The 23,316-nt window shown below is 50.3% G+C and overlaps 1 protein-coding gene across 4 annotated transcripts in view; it reads right to left on the bottom strand.

The window, feature by feature from the left end:
• Window positions 1–23,316, bottom strand: part of rps6kal (ribosomal protein S6 kinase a, like) — a 107,622-nt gene that overhangs the window by 60,461 nt on the left and 23,845 nt on the right. For all 4 annotated transcript variants that reach the window (XM_042317020.1, XM_042317018.1, XM_042317017.1 and 1 more), the window contains 3 exons: window positions 11,367–11,404; window positions 11,122–11,264; window positions 6,527–6,597 (listed from right to left, as the gene is read on the bottom strand). In XM_042317020.1, the coding sequence (XP_042172954.1) occupies window positions 6,527–6,597; window positions 11,122–11,264; window positions 11,367–11,404 (252 nt within the window). The remainder of the gene's footprint in view (window positions 1–6,526; window positions 6,598–11,121; window positions 11,265–11,366; window positions 11,405–23,316) is intronic.

Below are 23,316 nucleotides of genomic sequence, written 5' to 3'. Positions count from 1 at the left end.
GTCCCCGCAGCCGGACAACTTTCTCACGGTTTCTGGAAGGAAATGCTGTAGGAATGCTCAACCGGTGTCGCTCATTCAGCCGACAGAAACTTTCAACCGGTTTTCCCCATTAAGCAGCGAGTCAGAGTCAGAGGCCGAGCCTTCTCGTCTCTACTCCTCCCGTTACGGGGTCTGAGACGCCGAAGCTTCCCACCATTAGCTCTGACAAATTGAAAACTCTAGTCATTGGCGACTCCATTACCCGCAGTATTAGACTTAAAACGAATCATCCAGCGATCATACACTGTTTACCAGGGGGCAGGGCTACTGACGTTCAGGCTAATCTGAAGATGGTGCTGGCTAAAGCTAAAACTGGCGAGTGTAGAGAGTATAGAGATATTGTTATCCACGTCGGCACCAACAATGTTAAGATGAAACAGTCAGAGATCACCAAGCGCAACATAGCTTCTGCGTGTAAATCAGCTAGAAAGATGGCTTAAGCCTGATTAATTTACTGTGTTAAATGAGGCCTCACCTCCTGGCTACACTAGTGACCATATCCCCCGTGCATCCCGCAAAGGTGGAGGTGTTGCTAACATTTACGATAGCAAATTTCAATTTACAAAAAAACACAAAAAAAACAGACTTTCGTCTTTTGAGCTTCTAGTCATGAAATCTATGCAGCAACTCAATCACTTTTTATAGCTACTGTTTACAGGCCTCATGGGCCATATACAGTGTTCCTCACTGAGTTCCCTGAATTCCTATCGGACCTTGTAGTCATAGCAGATAATATTCTAATATTTGGTGACTAATATTCACATGGAAAAGTCCACAGACCCACTCCAAAAGGCTTTTGGAGCCATCATCAACTCAGTGGGTTTTGTCCAACATGTCTCTGGACCCACTCACTGTCACAGTCATACTCTGGACCTAGTTTTGTCCCATGGAATAAATGTTGTGGATCTTAATGTTTTTCCTCATAATCCTGGACTGTCGGACCACCATTTTATTACGTTTGCAATTGCAACAAATAATCTGCTCAGACCCCAACCAAGGAACATGAAAAGTCGTGCTATAAATTCACAGACAACACAAAGATTCCTTGATGTCCTTCCAGATTCCCTCTGTCTACCCAAGGACGCCAGAGGACAAAAATCAGTTAAGCACCTAACTGAGGAACTCAATTTAACCTTGCGCAATACCCTAGATGCAGTTGCACCCCTAAAAACTAAAAACATTTCTCATAAGAAACTAGCTCCCTGGTACACAGAAAAAACCCGAGCTCTGAAGCAAGCTTCCAGAAAATAGGAACGGAAATGGCGCCACACCAAACTGGAAGTCTTCCGACTAGCTTGGAAAGACAGTACCGTGCAGTACCGAAGACCCCTTACTGCTGCTCGATCATCCTATTTTTCTAACTTAATTGAGGAAAATAAGAACAATCCGAAATTCCTTTTTGATACTGTCGCAAAGCTAACTAAAAAGCAGCATTCCCCAAGAGAGGATGGCTTTCACTTTAGCAGTGATAAATTCATGAACTTCTTTGAGGAAAAGATCATGATTATTGGAAAGCAAATGACGGACTCCTCTTTAAATCTGCGTATTGCTTCAAAGCTCAGTTGTCCTGAGTCTGCACAACTCTCCCAGGACCTAGGATCAAGAGAGACGCTCAAGTGTTTTAGTACTATATCTCTTGACACAATGATGAAAATAATCATGGCCTCTAAACCTTCAAGCTGCATACTGGACCCTATTTCAACTAAACTACTGAAAGAGCTGCTTCCTGTGCTTGGCCCTCCTATGTTGAACATAATAAACGGCTCTCTATCCACCGGATGTGGCAGTAATAAAGCCTCTCTTTAAAAAAACAAACCTTCACCCAGAAAATATTAAAAACTATCGGCCTATATTGAATCTTCCATTCCTCTCAGAATTTTTAGAAAAAGATGTTGCGCAGCAACTCACTGCCTTCCTGAAGACAAACAATGAATACGAAATGCTTCAGTCTGGTTTTAGACCCCATCATAGCACTGAGACGGCACTTGTGAAGGTGGTAAATGTCCTTTTAATGGCATCAAACCGAGGCTCTGCATCTGTCCTCGTGCTCCTAGACCTTAGTGCTGCTTTTGATACCGTCGATCACCACATTCTTTTGGAGAGATTGGAAACCCAAATTGGTGTACACGGACATGTTCTGGCCTGGTTTAGATCTTATCTGTCGGAAAGATATCAGTTTGTCTCTGTGAATGGTTTGTCCTGACAAATCAACTGTAAATTTTGGTGTTCCTCAAGGTTCCGTTTTAGGACCACTATGGTTTTCACTACATATTTTACCTCTTGGGGATGTCATTCGAAAACATAATGTTAACTTTCACTGCTATGCGGATGACACACAGCTGTACATTTCACTGAAACATGGTGAAGCCCCAAAATTGCCCTTGCTAGAAGCATGTGTTTCAGACATAAGGAAGTGGATGGCGGCAAACTTTCTACTTTTAAACTCGGACAAAACAGAGATGCTTATTCTAGGTCCCAAGAAACAAAGAGATCTTCTGTTGAATCTGACAATTAATCTTAATGGTTGTACAGTCATCTCAAATAAAACTGTGAAGGGCCTCGGCATTACTCTGGACTATTTTTCTATTTTTTTGTGAAGAATCAACAACAAGTGGGACACAATCATGAAGTGGAACGACATATTGGATATTTCAAACTTTTTTAACAAATCAAAAACTGAAAAATTGGGCGTGCAAAATTATTCAGCCCCTTTACTTTCAGTGCAGCAAACTCTCTCCAGAAGTTCAGTGAGGATCTCTGAATGATCCAATGTTGACCTAAATGACTAATGATGATAAATACAATCCACCTGTGTGTAATCAAGTCTCCGTATAAATGCACCTGCACTGTGATAGTCTCAGAGGTCCGTTAAAAGTGCAGAGAGCATCATGAAGAACAAGGAACACACCAGGCAGGTCCGAGATACTGTTGTGAAGAAGTTTAAAGCCGGATTTGGATACAAAAAGATTTCCCAAGCTTTGAACATCCCAAGGAGCACTGTGCAAGCGATAATATTGAAATGGAAGGAGTATCAGACCACTGCAAATCTACCAAGACCTGGCCGTCCCTCTAAACTTTCAGCTCATACAAGGAGAAGACTGATCAGAGATGCAGCCAAGAGGCCCATGATCACTCTGGATGAACTGCAGAGGTCTACAGCTGAGGTGGGAGACTCTGTCCATAGGACAACAATCAGTCGTATATTGCACAAATCTGGCCTTTATGGAAGAGTGGCAAGAAGAAAGCCATTTCTTAAAGATATCCATAAAAAGTGTTGTTTAAAGTTTGCCACAAGCCACCTGGGAGACACACCAAACATGTGGAAGAAGGTGCTCTGGTCAGATGAAACCAAATTGAACTTTTTGGCAACAATGCAAAACGTTATGTTTGGCGTAAAAGCAACACAGCTCATCACCCCGAACACACCATCCCCACTGTCAAACATGGTGGTGGCAGCATCATGGTTTGGGCCTGCTTTTCTTCAGCAGGGACAGGGAAGATGGTTAAAATTGATGGGAAGATGGATGGAGCCAAATACAGGACCATTCTGGAAGAAAACCTGATGGAGTCTGCAAAAGACCTGAGACTGGGACGGAGATTTGTCTTCCAACAAGACAATGATCCAAAACATAAAGCAAAATCTACAATGGAATGGTTCAAAAATAAACATATCCAGGTGTTAGAATGGCCAAGTCAAAGTCCAGACCTGAATCCAATCGAGAATCTGTGGAAAGAACTGAAAACTGCCGTGCTAATTTTGCACGCCCAATTTTTCAGTTTTTGATTTGTTAAAAAAGTTTCACTTCATGATTGTGTCCCACTTGTTGATTCTTCACAAAAAATACAGTTTTATATCTTTATGTTTGAAGCCTGAAATGTGGCAAAAGGTCGCAAAGTTCAAGGGGGCTGAATACTTTCGCAAGGCACTGTACCTACACGTACGCTACGGTCACAAGACGCAGGCCTCCTAATTGTCCCTAGAATTTCTAAGCAAACAGCTGGAGGCAGGGCTTTCTCCTATAGAGCTCCATTTTTATGGAACGGTCTGCCTACCCATGTCAGAGACGCAAACTCGGTCTCAACCTTTAAGTCTTTACTGAAGACTCATCTCTTCAGTGGGTCATATGATTGAGTGTAGTCTGGCCCAGGAGTGGGAAGGTGAACGGAAAGGCTCTGGAGCAACGAACCGCCCTTGCTGTCTCTGCCTGGCCGGTTCCCCTCTTTCCACTGGGATTCTCTGCCTCTAACCCTAGTACAGGGGCTGAGTCACTGGCTTACTGGGGCTCTTTCATACCGTCCCTGGGAGGGGTGCGTCACCTGAGTGGGTTGAGTCACTGATGTGATCATCCTGTCTGGGTTGGCGCCCCCCCCCCCCTTGGGTTGTGCCGTGGCGGAGATCTTTGTGGGCTATACTCAGCCTTGTCTCAGGATGGTAAGTTGGTGGTTGAAGATATCCCTCTAGTGGTGTGGGGGGCTGTGCTTTGGCAAAGTGGGTGGGTTATATCCTTCCTATTTGGCCCTGTCCGGGGGTGTCCTCGGATGGGGCCACAGTGTCTCCTGACCCCTCCTGTCTCAGCCTCCAGTATTTATTTGTTATATCTGGAGTACTTCTCGTCTGTCTGTCTGTCTGTCTGTCTGTCTGTCTGTCTGTCTGTCTGTCTGTCTGTCTGTCTCTCTCCCCCTCTCCCTCTCTCCTCAGGACTACCTGACATAATGACTCCTTGCTGTCCACCTGGCCGTGCTGCTGCTCCAGTTTCAACTGTTCTGCCTTATTATTATTGGACCATGCTGGTCATTTATGAACATTTGAACATCTTGGCCATGTTCTGTTATAATCTCCACCCGGCACAGCCAGAAGAGGACTGGCCACCCCACATAGCCTGGTTCCTCTCTAGGTTTCTTCCTAGGTTTTGGCCTTTCTAGGGAGTTTTTCCTAGCCACCGTGCTTCTACACCTGCATTGCTTGCTGTTTGGGGTTTTAGGCTGGGTTTCTGTACAGCACTTTGAGATATCAGCTGATGTACGAAGGGCTATATAAATAAATTTGATTTGATTTGAATAACAGTACAGTACAGGTTGACTCAAATAACACGACAGTACAGTGTAGTTGACTCCAATAACAGTACAGTGTGGTTGACTCCAATAACAGTGCAGTGTGGTTGACACCAATAACAGTACAGTGTGGTTGACACCAATAACAGTACAGTACAGGTTGACACCAATAACAGTACAGTACAGTGTAGTTGACTCTAATAACCGTACAGTGTGGTTGACTCCAATAACACTACGGTACAGTGTGGTTGACTCCAATAACAGTACAGTACAGGTTGACACCAATAACAGTACAGTGTAGTTGACTCCAATAACAGTACAGTACAGGTTGACTCCAATAACAGTACAGTACAGGTTGACACCAATAACAGTACAGTACAGGTTGACTCCAATAACAGTACAGTACAGGTTGACACCAATAACAGTACAGTGTGGTTGACACCAATAACAGTACAGTGTGGTTGACACCAATAACAGTACAGTGTGGTTGACACCAATAACAGTACAGTGTGGTTGACTCCATTAACAGTACAGTGTGGTCGACTCCAATAACAGTACAGTGTGGTCGACTCCAATAACAGTACAGAGTGGTCGACTCCAATAACAGTACAGTGTGGTTGACTCCAATAACAGTACAGTACAGTGTGATTGACACCAAGAACAGTACAGTACAGTGTGATTGACACCAAGAACAGTACAGTACAGTGTGGTTGACACCAATAACAGTGCAGTACAGTGTGGTTGACTCCAATAACAGTACAGTACAGTGTGGTTGACTCCAATAACAGTGCAGTACAGTGTGGTTGACACCAATAACAGTACAGTACAGTGTGATTGACACCAAGAACAGTACAGTACAGTGTGGTTGACACCAATAACAGTGCAGTACAGTGTGGTTGACTCCAATAACAGTACAGTACAGTGTGATTGACACCAAGAACAGTACAGTACAGTGTGGTTGACACCAATAACAGTGCAGTACAGTGTGGTTGACTCCAAGAACAGTACAGTACAGTGTGGTTGACTCCAATAACAGTACAGTACAGTGTGATTGACACCAAGAACAGTACAGTACAGTGTGATTGACACCAATAACAGTACAGTGTGGTTGACTCCAATAACAGTACAGGTTGACACCAAGAACAGTACAGTACAGTGTGGTTGACTCCAAAAACAGTACAGTGTGGTTGACACCAAGAACAGTACAGTGTGGTTGACTCCAATAACAGTACAGTACGGTTGACTCCAATAACAGTACAGTGTGGTTGACTCCAATAACAGTACAGTACGGTTGACACCAATAACAGTACAGTGTGGTTGACTCCAATAACAGTACAGTGTGTTTGACTCCAATAACAGTACAGTGTGGTTGACTCCAATAACAGTACAGTGTGGTTGACTCCAATAACAGTACAGTACAGTGTGGTTGACTTACTTAAGGATCATGTTCATGGTCTCATTGCGGTCTTTGCCCTGGAATGGTAACGTCCCAGTCAGCATTTCAAACTATACAGAGAGGAGAGACAGACATTAGGCTGTGGTTACAGATACAGATACAGACATTAGGCTGGGGTTATAGGTACAGGTGATGTAGAGGTACAGACATTAGGCTGGGGTTACAGGTACAGGTTAGATACAGGTAGAGACATTAGGCTGGGGTTACAGATACAGATACAGACATAAGGCTGGGGTTATAGGTACAGGTGATGTAGAGGTACAGACATTAGGCTGGGGTTACAGGTACAGGTTAGATACAGGTAGAGACATTAGGCTGGGGTTATAGATACAGATACAGACATTAGGCTGGGGTTATAGGTACAGGTGATGTAGAGGTACAGGTACAGACATTAGGATGGGGTTATAGGTACAGGTTAGATACAGGTAGAGACATTAGGCTGGGGTTATAGGTACAGGTTAGATACAGGTAAAGACATTAGGCTGGGGTTATAGGTACAGGTGATGTAGAGGTACAGGTACAGACATTAGGATGGGGTTATAGGTACAGGTTAGATACAGGTACAGTCATTAGGCTGTGGTTATAGGTACAGGTTAGATACAGGTAGAGATATGAGGCTGGGGTTACAGATACAGGTTAGATACAGGTAAAGACATTAGGCTGGGGTTATAGGTACAGGTGATGTAGAGGTACAGGTAGAGACATTAGGCTGGGGTTATAGGTACAGGTTAGATACAGGTAGAGATATGAGGCTGGGGTTACAGATACAGGTTAGATACAGGTAAAGACATTAGGCTGGGGTTACAGATACAGGTAAAGACATTAGGCTGGGGTTACAGGTACAGACATTAGGCTGGAGTTACAGGTAGAAACATTAGACTGGGGTTACAGGTACAGGTGATGTAGAGGTACAGGTAGATACATTAGGCTGGGGTTACAGGTAGAGACATTAGGCTGGGGTTACAGGTACAAGTTAGATACAGGTAAAGACATTAGGCGGGGGCTACAGATACAGGCAAAGACATTAGGCTGGGGTTACAGGTACAGACATTAGGCTGGGGTTACATGTACAGATTAGATACAGGTAGAGACATTAGGCTGGGGTTATAGGTACAGGTTAGATACAGGTAAAGACATTAGGCTGGGGTTATAGGTACAGGTGATGTAGGGGTACAGGTACATACATTAGGCTGGGGTTATAGGTACAGGTATTGTAGGGGTACAGGTACAGACATTAAGCTGGGGTTATAGGTACAGGTTAGATACAGGTAGAGACATTAGGCTGGGGTTATAGGTACAGGTATTGTAGGGGTACAGGTACAGACATTAAGCTGGGGTTATAGGTACAGGTTAGATACAGGTAGAGACATTAGGCTGTGGTTACAGATACAGGTAAAGACATTAGGAAGGGGTAACAGGTAGAGGTTAGATACAGGTACAGACATTAGGCTGGGGTTATAGGTACAGGTTAGAGACATTAGGCTGGGGTTATAGGTACAGGTTAGATACAGGTAAAGACATTAGGCTGGGGTTATAGCTACAGGTAAATACATTAGGCTGGGGTTACAGGTACAGGTTAGATACAGGTAGATACATTAGGCTGGGGTTATAGATACAGGTTAGATACAGGTAGATGCATTAGGCTGGGGTTATAGGTACAGGTTAGACACAGGTACAGACATTAGGCTGGGGTTATAGGTACAAGTTAGATACAGGTAGAGACATCAGGCTGGGGTTATAGGTACAGGTAGAGACATTAGGCTGGGGTTATAGGTACAGGTGATGTAGAGGTACAGGTACAGACATTAGGCTGGGGTTACAGGTACAGGTTAGATACAGGTAAAGACATTAGGCTGGGGTTATAGATACAGACATTAGGCTGGGGTTATCGGTACAGGTGATGTAGAGGTACAGGTAGAGACACTAGACTGGGGCTATAGGTACAGGTAGAGACATTAGGCTGGGGTTATCGGTACAGGTGATGTAGAGGTACAGGTACAGACATTAGGCTGGGGTTATAGGTACAGGTTAGATACAGGTAGAGACATTAGGCTGGGGTTATAGGTACAGGTTAGATACAGGTAAAGACATTAGGCTGGGGTTATAGCTACAGGTAAATAAATTAGGCTGGGGTTATAGATACAGGTTAGATACAGGTAGATACATTAGGCTGGGGTTATAGCTACAGGTTAGACACAGGTACAGACATTAGGCTGGGGTTATAGGTACAGGTGATGTAGAGGTACAGGTAGAGACACTAGACTAGGGTTAAAGGTACAAGTTAGATAAAGGTAAAGACATTAGGCTGGGGTTATAGGTACAGGTGATGTAGAGGTACAGGTAGAGACACTAGACTAGGGTTACAGGTACAAGTTAGATACAGGTAAAGACATTAGGCTGGGGTTACAGATACAGGTAAAGACATTAGGCTGACGTTAAATGTACAGGTTAGATACAGGTACAGACATTAGGCTGGGGTTATAGATACAGACATTAGGCTGGGGTTATAGGTACAGGTTAGATACAGGTAAAGACATTAGGCTGGGGTTATAGGTACAGGTGATGTAGGGGTACAGGTGATGTAGGGGTACAGGCATTAGGCTGGGGTTATAGGTACAGGTTAGATACAGGTAGAGACATCAGGCTGGGGTTATAGGTACAGGTTATATACAGGTAGAGACATTAGGCTGGGGTTATAGGTACAGGTTAGATCCAGGTAGAGACATTGGGCTGGGGTTATAGGTACAGGTAGAGACATTAGGCTGGGGTTATAGGTACAGGTGATGTAGAAGTACAGATAGAGACACTAGACTGGGGTTACAGGTACAGGTGATGTAGAGGTACAGGTAGAGACATTAGGCTGGGGTTACAGGTACAGGTGATGTAGAGGTACAGGTAGAGACATTAGGCTGGAGTTACAGGTACAGGTGATGTAGAGGTACAGGTAGAGACATTAGACTGGGGTTACAGGTACAGGTTAGATACAGGTAGAGACATTAGGCTGGGGTTATAGGTACAGGTGATGTGGAGGTACAGGTAGAGACATTAGGCTGGGGTTACAGGTACAGGTGATGTAGAGGTACAGGTAGAGACATTAGGCTGGGGTTACAGGTACAGGTGATGTAGAGGTACAGGTAGAGACATTCGGCTGGGGTTACAGGTACAGGTGATGTAGAGGTACAGGTAGAGACATTAGACTGGGGTTACAGGTACAGGTTAGATACAGGTAGAGACATTAGGCTGGGGCTATAGGTACAGGTAGAGAGACACTAGGCTGGGGTTGTAGGTACAGGTGATGTACAGGTAGAAACATTAGGCTGGGGTTACAGGTACAGGTGATGTAGAGGTACAGGTAGAGACATTAGACTGGGGTTACAGGTACAGGTTAGATACAGGTAGAGACATTAGGCTGGGGTTATAGGTACAGGTGATGTAGAGGTACAGGTAGAGACATTAGGCTGGGGTTACAGGTACAGGTGATGTAGAGGTACAGGTAGAGACATTAGGCTGGGGTTACAGGTACAGTTGATGTAGAGGTACAGGTAGAGACATTAGACTGGGGTTACAGGTACAGGTTAGATACAGGTAGAGACATTAGGCTGGGGTTATAGGTACAGGTGATGTGGAGGTACAGGTAGAGACATTAGACTGGGGTTACAGGTACAGGTTAGATACAGGTAAAGACATTAGGCTAGGGTTACAGGTACAGGTAAAGACATTAGGCTGGGGTTATAGATACAGGTGATGTAGAGGTACAGGTACAGACATTAGGCTGGGGTTATAGGTACAGGTTAGATACAGGTAAAGACATTAGGCTGGGGTTATAGGTACAGGTGATGTAGGGGTACAGGTACAGACATTAGGCTGGGGTTATAGGTACAGGTTAGATACAGGTAGAGACATTAGGCTGGGGTTATAGGTACAGGTTATATACAGGTAGAGACATTAGGCTGGGGTTATAGGTACAGGTTAGATACAGGTAAAGACATTAGGCTGGGGTTATAGGTACAGGTGATGTAGAGGTACAGGTAGATACACTAGACTGGGGTTATAGGTACAGGTTATATACAGGTAGAGACATTAGGCTGGGGTTATAGGTACAGGTTAGATACAGGTAGAGACATTAGGCTGGGGTTATAGGTACATGTAAAGACATTAGTCTGGGGTTATAGGTACAGGTGATGTAGAGGTACAGGTACAGACATTAGGCTGGGGTTACAGGTACAGGTGATGTCGAGGTACAGGTAGAGACATTAGGCTGGGGTTATAGGTACAGGTTATATACAGGTAGAGACATTAGGCTGGGGTTATAGGTACAGGTGATGTAGAGGTACAGGTAGAGACATTAGGCTGGGGTTACAGGTACAGGTGATGTAGAGGTACAGGTAGATACACTAGACTGGGGTTATAGGTACAGGTAGATAATTTAGACTAGGGTTACAGGTACAGGTGATGTAGAGGTACAGGTAGAGACATTAGGCTGGGGTTACAGGTACAGGTGATGTAGATGTACAGGTAGAGACATTAGACTGGGGTTACAGGTACAGGTGATGTAGAGGTGTGGGTGTGTTTACCATGAGTACTCCTAGACTCCACCAGTCAGCACTCTGTGTGTGTCCTCTTCTGTTGACAACCTCAGGAGCCATGTACTCCACCGTTCCACAGAATGAATAGGCCTTCTTATCAACATCCACGGACTCCTTACTCAACCCAAAGTCTGAAATGCACAACCACCTCTTTATTTTAGCTCAAACAGAAACACACAACATAATCTCCTGAAGCACCACAGCACACAGCCCAGACAGAGAGCAGGTCATACCTGTTAACTTGATGTGTCCAGCTTCATCTAACAAAATGCTGAAAACAGAGAACCACATTAGTAGGTATAGTAGAGAAACTCACAGACCCCCGACAGTAACAACATCACCATCAACAACAGGACAATGTGTCTTCTAAAGTAAATAGCAGCACCCAAAAAACCCTAACCCATCACAACACCCAAAAAACCCTAACCCATCACAACACCCAAAAAACCCTAACCCATCACAATACCCAAAATACCCTAACCCATCACAACACCCAAAATACCCTAACCCATCACAACATCCAAAATACCCTAACCCATCGCAACATCCAAAATACCCTAACCCATCACAACACCCCTAACCCATCACAACACCCAAAATACACTAACCTAAACACCACAACCCATCACAACACCCAAAATACCCCTAACCCATCACAACACCCCAAACACCACAACCCATCACAACACACAAAATACCCTATCCCATCACAACACCCCAAACACCACAACCCATCACAACACCCAAAATACCCTAACCCATCACAACACACAAAATACCCTATCCCATCACAACACCCCAAACACCACAACCCATCACAACACCCAAAATACCCTATCCCATCACAACACCCCAAACACCACAACCCATCATAACACCCAAAAACCCTAACCCATCACAACAGGGGCACCAGCAACACCCTAACCAGTCACCAGCAACACCCTAACCTGTCACCAGAAACACCCCAACCACCCTAACCCGTCACCAGCAACACCCCAACCCGTCACCAGAAACACCCCACCCACCCTAACCTGTCACCAGCAACACCCCAACCACCCTAACCTGTCACCAGAAACACCCCAACCACCCTAACCTGTCACCAGCAACACCCCAACCACCCTAACCTGTCACCAGCAACACCCCAACCACCCTAACCTGGCACCAGCAACACCCCAACCTGTCACCAGAAACACCCCAACCACCCTAACCTGTCACCAGAAACACCCCAACCTGTCACCATAAACACCCCAACCACCCTAACCTGTCACCAGAAACACCCCAACCACCCTAACCTGTCACCAGAAACACCCCAACCTGTCACCAGAAACACCCCAACCACCCTAACCTGTCACCAGAAACACCCCAACCTGTCACCAGAAACACCCCAACCTGTCACCAGAAACACCCCAACCACCCTAACCTGTCACCAGCAACACCCCAACCTGTCACCAGAAACACCCCAACCTGTCACCAGAAACACCCCAACCACCCTAACCTGTCACCAGCAACACCCCAACCTGTCACCAGAAACACCCCAACCACCCCTGTCAACCCCCAACCTGTCACCAGAAACACCCCAACCACCCTAACCTGTCACCAGAAACACCTGTCACAACCTGTCACCAGAAACACCCCAACCACCCTAACCTGTCACCAGCAACACCCTAACCTGTCACCAGCAACACCCTAACCTGTCACCAGCAACACCCTAACCTGTCACCAGCAACACCCTAATAACCTGTCACCAGAAACACCCCAACCCGTCACCAGAAACACCCCAACCACCCTAACCAGTCACCAGAAACACCCCAACCACCCTAACCTGTCACCAGCAACCACCCCAACCTGTCACCAGCAACACCCCAACCTGTCACCAGCAACACCCCAACCTGACACCATCTACACCCCAACCTGACACCAGCAACACCCCAACCTGACACCAGCAACACCCCAACCTGACACCAGCAACACCCCAACCTGACACCAGCAACACCCCAACCTGTCACCAGAAACACCCCAACCCGTCACCAGCAACACCCCAACCTGTCACCAGCAACAACCCAACCCGTCACCAGAAACACCCCAACCCGTCACCAGAAACACCCCAACCCGCCACCAGCAACACCCCAACCCGTTACCAGCAACACCCCAACCCGCCACCAGCAACACCCCACCCCAACCCCCCAACCCGTCACCAGCAACACCCCAACCCGTCACCAGCAACACCCCCCAACCTGTCACCAGCAACACCCCAACCTGTCACCAGCAACACCACAACCTGTCACCAGCAACACCCCAACCTGTCACCAGCAACACCCCAACCTGACACCAGCAACACCCCAACCTGTCACCAGCAACAACCCAACCTGTCACCAGCAACACCCCAACCTGTCACCAGCAACACCCCAACCTGTCACCAGCAACACGCCAACCTGTCACCAGCAACACCCCAACCTGTCACCAGCAACACCCTAACCTGTCACCCGAAAAACCCCAGCCACCCTAACCTGTCACCAGCAACACCCCAACCCGTCACCAGAAACACCCCAACCACTCTAACCTGTCACCAGCAACACCCAAACCACAATAACCCGTCACCAGCAACACCCCAACCACCCTAACCTGTCACCAGCAACACCCTAACCTGTCACCAGCAACACCCTAAACTGTCAAAAGCAACACCCTAACGTGTCACCAGCAACACCCTAACCTGTCACCAGCAACACCCTAACCTGTCACCAGCAACACCCTAACCTGTCACCAGCAAAACCCCAGCCACCCTAACCTGTCACCAGCAACACCCCAACCCGTCACCAGAAACACCCCAACCACTCTAACCTGTCACCAGCAACACCCCAACCACCCTAACCTGTCACCAGAAACACCCTAACCTGTTACCAGCAACACCCTAACCTGTCACCAGTAACACCCTAACCTGTCACCAGAAACACCCCAACCTGTCACCAGAAACACCCCAACCACCCTAACCTGTCACCAGAAACACCCCAACCACCCTAACCTGTCACCAGAAACACCCCAACCACCCTAACCTGTCACCAGAAACACCCCAACCACCCCAACCTGTCACCAGCAACACCCCAACCTGTCACCAGCAACACCCCAACCACCCCAACCTGTCACCAGCAACACCCCAACCTGACACCAGCAACACCCCAACCTGTCACCAGCAACACCCCAACCTGTCACCAGCAACACCCCAACCTGTCACCAGCAACACCCCTAACCCGTCACCAGCAACACCCCTGACCCGTCACCAGAAACACCCCAACCACCATAACCCATCACCAGCAACACCCCAACCACCCTAACCTGTCACCAGCAACACCCTAACCCGTCACCAGCAAAACCCCAACCACCCTAACCTGTCACCAGCAACACCCCAACCACCCTAACCTGTCACCAGCAACACCCTAACCCGTCACCAGCAACACCCCAACCACCCCAACCTGTCACCAGCAACACCCCAACCTGTCACCAGCAACACCCTAACCTGTCACCAGCAACACCCTAACCTGTCACCAGCAACACCCTAACCTGCCACCAGCAACACCCTAACCTGTCACCAGCAACACCCCAGCCACCCTAACCTGTCACCAGCCACCCTAACCTGTTACCAGCAACACCCCAACCACCTTAACCTGTCACCAGCAACACCCTAACCTGTCACCAGCAACACCCTAACCTGTCACCAGCAATACCCTAACCTGGCACCAGCAACACCCTAACCTGTCACCAAAAACACCCCAACCTGTCACCAGAAACACCCCAACCTGTCACCAGAAACACCCCAACCACCCTAACCTGTCACCAGCAACACCCCAACCACCCTAACCTGTCACCAGAAACACCCCAACCACCCTAACCTGTCACCAGAAACACCCCAACCACCCTAACCTGTCACCAGAAACACCCAACCTGGACCCAGCAACACCCCAACCTGTCACCAGCAACACCCTAACCTGTCACCAGCAACACCTCAACCACCCTAACCTGTCACCAGCAACACCCCAACCACCCTAACCTGTCACCAGCAACACAACAACAACCCTAACCTGTCACCAGCAACACCCTAACCCGTCACCAGCAACACCCTAACCCGTCACCAGCAACACCCTAACGTGTCACCAGCAACACCCTAACGTGTTACCAGCAACACCCTAACGTGTCACCAGCAACACCCTAACCTGTCACCAGAAAAACCCCAGCCACCCTAACCTGTCACCAGCAACACCCCAACCCGTCACCAGAAACACCCCAACCACTCTAACCTGTCACCAGCAACACCCAAACCAGCAACACCCCAACCACTCTAACCTGTCACCAGCAACACCCCAACCACCCTAACCTGTCACCAGAAACACCCTAACCTGTCACCAGAAACACCCTAACCTGTCACCAGAAACACCCCAACCTGTCACCAGAAACACCCCAACCTGTCACCAGAAACACCCCAACCTGTCACCAGAAACACCCCACCCTACCCCAGCAACACCCCAACCACCCTAACCTGTCACCAGCAACACCCTAACCTGTCACCAGCAACACCCCAACCACGCTAACCTGTCACCAGCAACACCCCAACCACCCTAACCTGTCAACAGAAACACCCCAACCTGTCACCAGCAACACCCCAACCTGTCACCAGCAACACCCCAACCTGTCACCAGCAACAACCTAACCTGTCACCAGCAACACCCTAACCTGTCAACAGCAACACCCTAACCTGTCACCAGCAACACCCCAGCCACCCTAACCTGTCACCAGCAACAACCTAACCTGTCACCAGCAACAACCTAAGCTGTCACCAGCAACAACCTAACCTGTCACCAGCAACAACCCAACCCGTCACCAGCAACACCCCAACCCGTCACCAGCAACACCCCAACCCGTCACCAGCAACACCCCAACCCGTCACCAGCAACACCCCAACCCGTCACCAGCAACACCCCAACCCGTCACCAGCAACACCCCAACCTGTCACCAGCAACACCCCAACCTGTCACCAGCAACACCCCAACCACCCTAACCGGTCACCAGCACCACCCTAACCTGTCACCAGCACCACCCTAACCTGTCACCAGCAACACCCTAACCTGTCACCAGCAACACCCCTAACCCGTCACCAGAAACACCCCAACCACCATAACCCGTCACCAGCAACATCCCAACCACCCTAACCTGTCACCAGCAACACCCTAACCCGTCACCAGCAACACCCTAACCTGTCACCAGCAACACCCTAACCTGTCACCAGCAACACTCTAACCTGTCACCAGCAACACTCTAACCTGTCACCAGCAACACCCTAACCTGTCACCAGCAACACCCTAACCTGTCACCAGCAACACCCTAACCTGTCACCAGCAACACCCTAACCTGTCACCAGCAACACCCTAACCTGTCACCAGCAACACCCTAACCTGCCACCAGCAACACCCTAACCTGTCACCAGCAACACCCCAACCTGTCACCAGAAACACCCCAACCACCCTAACCCATCTCCAGAAACACCCCAACCTGTCACCAGCAACACCCCAACCTGTCACCAGCAACACCCCAACCTGTCACCAGCAACACCCCAACCTGTCACCAGCAACACCCCAACCTGTCACCAGCAACACCACTAACCCGTCACCAGAAACACCCCAACCACCCTAACCCGTCACCAGCAACACCCTAACCCGTCACCAGCAACACCCTAACCTGTCACCAGCAACACCCTAACCTGTCACCAGCAACACCCTAACCTGCCACCAGCAACACCCTAACCTGTCACCAGCAACACCCCAGCCACCCTAACCTGTCACCAGCCACCCTAACCTGTTACCAGCAACACCCCAACCACCTTAACCTGTCACCAGCAACACCCTAAACTGTCACCAGCAACCCTAACCTGTCACCAGCAACACCCTAACCTGTCACCAGCAACACCCTAAACTGTCACCAGCAACACCCCAACCACCTTAAACTGTCACCAGCAACACCCCAACCTGTCACCAGAAACACCCCAACCTGTCACCAGAAACACCCCAACCACCCTAACCTGTCACCAGAAACACCCCAACCTGTCACCAGATACACCCCAACCACCCTAACCTGTCACCAGCAACACCCCAACCACCCTAACCTGTCACCAGCAACACCCCAACCACCCTAACCTGTCACCAGAAACACCCCAACCACCCTAACCTGTCACCAGAAACACCCCAACCACCCTAACCTGTCACCAGAAACACCCAACCTGGTCCCAGCAACACCCCAACCTGTCACCAGCAACACCCTAACCTGTCACCAGCAACACCTCAACCACCCTAACCTGTCACCAGCAACACCCCAACCTGTCACCAGCAACACAACAACAACCCTAACCTGTCACCAGCAACACCCTAACCTGTCACCAGCAACACCCTAACCCATCACCAGCAACACCCTAACCCATCACCAGCAACACCCTAACCCATCACCAGCAACACCCTAACCCGTCACCAGCAACACCTAACCCGTCACCAGCAACACCCTAACCCGTCACCAGCAACACCCTAACCCGTGCAACACCCTAACGTGTCACCAGCAACACCCTAACGTGTCACCAGCAACACCCTAACGTGTCACCAGCAACACCCTAACCTGTCAACAGCAACACCTAACCTGTCACCAGCAACTCCCCAGCCACCCTAACCTGTCACCAGCAACAACCTAACCTGTCACCAGCAACAACCTAAGCTGTCACCAGCAACAACCTAACCTGTCACCAGCAACAACCCAACCCGTCACCAGCAACACCCCAACCCGTCACCAGCAACACCCCAACCCGTCACCAGCAACACCCCAACCCGTCACCAGCAACACCCCAACCCGTCACCAGCAACACCCCAACCTGTCACCAGCAACACCCCAACCTGTCACCAGCAACACCCCAACCTGTCACCAGCAACACCCCAACCACCCTAACCGGTCACCAGCAACATCCCAACCACCCTAACCTGTCACCAGCAACACCCTAACCCGTCACCAGCAACACCCTAACCTGTCACCAGCAACACCCTAACCTGTCACCAGCAACACTCTAACCTGTCACCAGCAACACCCTAACCTGTCACCAGCAACACCCTAACCTGTCACCAGCAACACCCTAACCTGTCACCAGCAACACCCTAACCTGCCACCAGCAACACCCTAACCTGCCACCAGCAACACCCTAACCTGTCACCAGCAACACCCCAACCTGTCACCAGCAACACCACTAACCCGTCACCAGAAACACCCCAACCACCCTAACCCGTCACCAGCAACACCCTAACCCGTCACCAGCAACACCCTAACCCGTCACCAGCAACACCCTAACCTGTCACCAGCAACACCCTAACCTGCCACCAGCAACACCCTAACCTGTCACCAGCAACACCCCAGCCACCCTAACCTGTCACCAGCCACCCTAACCTGTTACCAGCAACACCCCAACCACCTTAACCTGTCACCAGCAACACCCTAAACTGTCACCAGCAATACCCTAACCTGTCACCAGCAACACCCTAACCTGCCACCAGCAACACCCTAACCTGTCACCAGCAACACCCCAACCTGTCACCAGAAACACCCCAACCTGTCACCAGAAACACCCCAACCACCCTAACCTGTCACCAGAAACACCCCAACCTGTCACCAGAAACACCCCAACCACCCTAACCTGTCACCAGCAACACCCCAACCACCCTAACCTGTCACCAGCAACACCCCAACCACCCTAACCTGTCACCAGAAACACCCCAACCACCCTAACCTGTCACCAGAAACACCCCAACCACCCTAACCTGTCACCAGAAACACCCAACCTGGTCCCAGCAACACCCCAACCTGTCACCAGCAACACCCTAACCTGTCACCAGCAACACCTCAACCACCCTAACCTGTCACCAGCAACACCCCAACCTGTCACCAGCAACACAACAACAACCCTAACCTGTCACCAGCAACACCCTAACCTGTCACCAGCAACACCCTAACCCGTCACCAGCAACACCCTAACCCATCACCAGCAACACCCTAACCCATCACCAGCAACACCCTAACCCGTCACCAGCAACACCCGTAACCCGTCACCAGCAACACCCTAACCCGTCACCAGCAACACCCTAACCCGTCACCAGCAACACCCTAACCCGTCACCAGCAACACCCTAACGTGTCACCAGTAACACCCTAACGTGTCACCAGTAACACCCTAACGTGTCACCAGCAACACCCTAACGTGTCACCAGTAATACCCTAACGTGTCACCAGCAACACCCTAACGTGTCACCAGCAACACCCTAACCTGTCAACAGCAACACCTAACCTGTCAACAGCAACACCCTAACCTGTCACCAGCAACTCCCCAGCCACCCTAACCTGTCACCAGCAACAACCTAACCTGTCACCAGCAACAACCTAAGCTGTCACCAGCAACAACCTAACCTGTCACCAGCAACAACCCAACCCGTCACCAGCAACACCCCAACCCGTCACCAGCAACACCCCAACCCGTCACCAGCAACACCCCAACCCGTCACCAGCAACACCCCAACCCGTCACCAGCAACACCCCAACCTGTCACCAGCAACACCCCAACCTGTCACCAGCAACACCCCAACCACCCTAACCGGTCACCAGCAACATCCCAACCACCTAACCTGTCACCAGCAACACCCTAACCCGTCACCAGCAACACCCTAACCTGTCACCAGCAACACCCTAACCTGTCACCAGCAACACCCTAACCTGTCACCAGCAACACCCTAACCTGTCACCAGCAACACCCTAACCTGTCACCAGAAACACCCTAACCTGTCACCAGCAACACCCTAACCTGCCACCAGCAACACCCTAACCTGCCACCAGCAACACCCTAACCTGTCACCAGCAACACCCCAACCTGTCACCAGAAACACCAACCACCCTAACCCATCTCCAGAAACACCCCAACCTGTCACCAGCAACACCCCAACCTGTCACCAGCAACACCCCAACCTGTCACCAGCAACACCACTAACCCGTCACCAGAAACACCCCAACCACCATAACCCGTCACCAGCAACATCCCAACCACCCTAACCCGTCACCAGCAACACCCTAACCCGTTACCAGCAACACCCTAACCTGTCACCAGCAACACCCTAACCTGTCACCAGCCACCCTAACCTGTTACCAGCAACACCCCAACCACCTTAAACTGTCACCAGAAACACCCCAACCTGTCACCAGAAACACCCCAACCTGTCACCAGAAACACCCCAACCACCCTAACCTGTCACCAGAAACACCCCAACCTGTCACCAGAAACACCCCAACCACCCTAACCTGTCACCAGCAACACCCCAACCACCCTAACCTGTCACCAGCAACACCCCAACCACCCTAACCTGTCACCAGAAACACCCCAACCACCCTAACCTGTCACCAGAAACACCCCAACCACCCTAACCTGTCACCAGAAACACCCAACCTGGGTCCCAGCAACACCCCAACCTGTCACCAGCAACACCCTAACCTGTCACCAGCAACACCTCAACCACCCTAACCTGTCACCAGCAACACCCTAACCTGTCACCAGCAACACCTCAACCACCCTAACCTGTCACCAGCAACACAACAACAACCCTAACCTGTCACCAGCAACACCCTAACCTGTCACCAGCAACACCCTAACCCAATACCAGCAACACCCTAACCCATCACCAGCAACACCCTAACCCGTCACCAGCAACACCCTAACCCGTCACCAGCAACACCCTAACCCGTCACCAGCAACACCCTAACCCGTCACCAGCAACACCACCAGTAACCCGTCACTAGCAACACCTGTAATACTAACGTGTCACCAGCAACACCTAACGTGTCACCAGTAACACCCTAACGTGTCACCAGTAAATACAACACCAGTAATACCCTAACGTGTCACCAGTAACACCCTAACGTGTCACCAGTAATACCCTAACGTGTCACCAGCAACACCTAACGTGTCACCAGCAACACCCTAACCTGTCACCAGAAAAACCCCAGCCACCCTAACCTGTCACCAGCAACACCCCAACCCGTCACCAGAAACACCCCACCACCCTAACCTGTCACCAGCAACACCCTAACCTGTCACCAGCAACACCCCAACCCGTCACCAGAAACACCCCAACCACCCTAACCTGTCACCAGCAACACCCCAACCACCCTAACCTGTCACCAGCAACACCCCAACCCGTCACCAGAAACACCCCAACCACTCTAACCTGTCACCAGCAACACCCCAACCACCCTAACCTGTCACCAGAAACACCCTAACCTGTCACCAGCAACACCCTAACCTGTCACCAGCAACACCCCAACCTGACACCAGCAACACCCTAACCTGTCACCAGCAACACCCCAACCACCCTAACCTGTCACCAGCAACAACCAAACCTGTCACCAGCAACACCCCAACCCCTAACCTGTCACCAGCAACACTCCAACCCCCAAACCTGTCACCAGCAACACCCCAACCCGACACCAGCAACACCCCAACCCGACACCAGCAACACCCCAACCCGTCACCAGCAACACCCCAACCCGTCACCAGCAACACCCTAACCCGTCACCAGCAACACCCTAACCTGTCACCAGCAACACCCTAACCTGTCACCAGCAACACCCTAACCTGCCACCAGCAACACCCTAACCTGTCACCAGCAACACCCCAACCTGTCACCAGAAACACCCCAACCACCTTAACCCATCTCCAGAAACACCCTAACCTGTCACCAGAAACACCCCAACCACCCTAACCTGTCACCAGCAACACCCCAACCACCCTAACCTGTCACCAGCAACACCCCAACCACCCTAACCTGTCACCAGCAACACCCCAACCTGGTCCCAGCAACACCCCAACCGGGTCCCAGCAACACACCTACCTGGTCCGAGCAACACCCCAACCTGGACCCAGCAACACCCCAACCTGGACCCAGCAACACCCCAACCTGGTACCAGCAACACCCCAACCTGGTCCCAGCAACACCCCAACCTGGTCCCAGCAACACCCCAACCTGGTCCCAGCAACCTGGTCCCAGCAACACCCCAACCTGGTCCCAGCAACACCCCAACCTGGTCCCAGCAACACCCCAACCTGGTCCCAGCAACACCCCAACCTGGGCCCAGCAACACCCCAACCTGGGCCCAGCAACACCCCAACCTGGGCCCAGCAACACCCCTGGGCCCAGCAACCTGGCCCCAGCAACACCCCAACCTGGTCCCAGCAACACCCCAACCTGGTCCCAGCAACACCCCAACCTGGGCCCAGCAACACCCCAACCTGACACCAGCAACACCCTAACCTGTCACCAGCAACACCCCAACCACCCTAACCTGTCACCAGCAACACCCCAACCACCCTAACCTGTCACCAGAAACACCCCAACCCGTCACCAGAAACACCCCAACCACCCTAACCCGTCACCAGAAACACCCCAACCACCCTAACCTGTCACCAGAAACACCCCAACCACCCTAACCTGTCACCAGAAACACCCCAACCACCCTAACCTGTCACCAGAAACACCCCAACCACCCTAACCTGTCACCAGAAACACCCCAACCACCCTAACCTGTCACCAGAAACACCCCAACCACCCTAACCTGTCACCAGAAACACCCCAACCACCCTAACCTGTCACCAGAAACACCCCAACCTGTCACCAGAAACACCCCAACCTGTCACCAGAAACACCCCAACCTGGCCCCAGAAACACCCCAAACACCCTAACCTGTCACCAGAAACACCCCAACCACCCTAACCTGTCACCAGAAACACCCCAACCACCCTAACCTGTCACCAGAAACACCCCAACCACCCTAACCTGTCACCAGAAACACCCCAACCACCCTAACCTGTCACCAGCAACACCCTAACCTGTCACCAGCACCTGTCACCAGAAACACCAACCACCCTAACCCATCTCCAGAAACACCCCAACCTGTCACCAGCAACACCCCAACCTGTCACCAGCAACACCCCAACCTGTCACCAGCAACACCACTAACCCGTCACCAGAAACACCCCAACCACCATAACCCGTCACCAGCAACATCCCAACCACCCTAACCCGTCACCAGCAACACCCTAACCCGTCACCAGCAACACCCTAACCTGTCACCA

This window comes from Oncorhynchus tshawytscha, unplaced genomic scaffold (genome assembly GCF_018296145.1).
Source record: "Oncorhynchus tshawytscha isolate Ot180627B unplaced genomic scaffold, Otsh_v2.0 Un_contig_3241_pilon_pilon, whole genome shotgun sequence".
Classification (NCBI taxonomy): domain Eukaryota; kingdom Metazoa; phylum Chordata; class Actinopteri; order Salmoniformes; family Salmonidae; genus Oncorhynchus; species Oncorhynchus tshawytscha.
The sequence above is the reverse complement of the archived record's forward strand: the minus strand, read 5'-3'. Positions and strand labels throughout refer to the sequence as shown.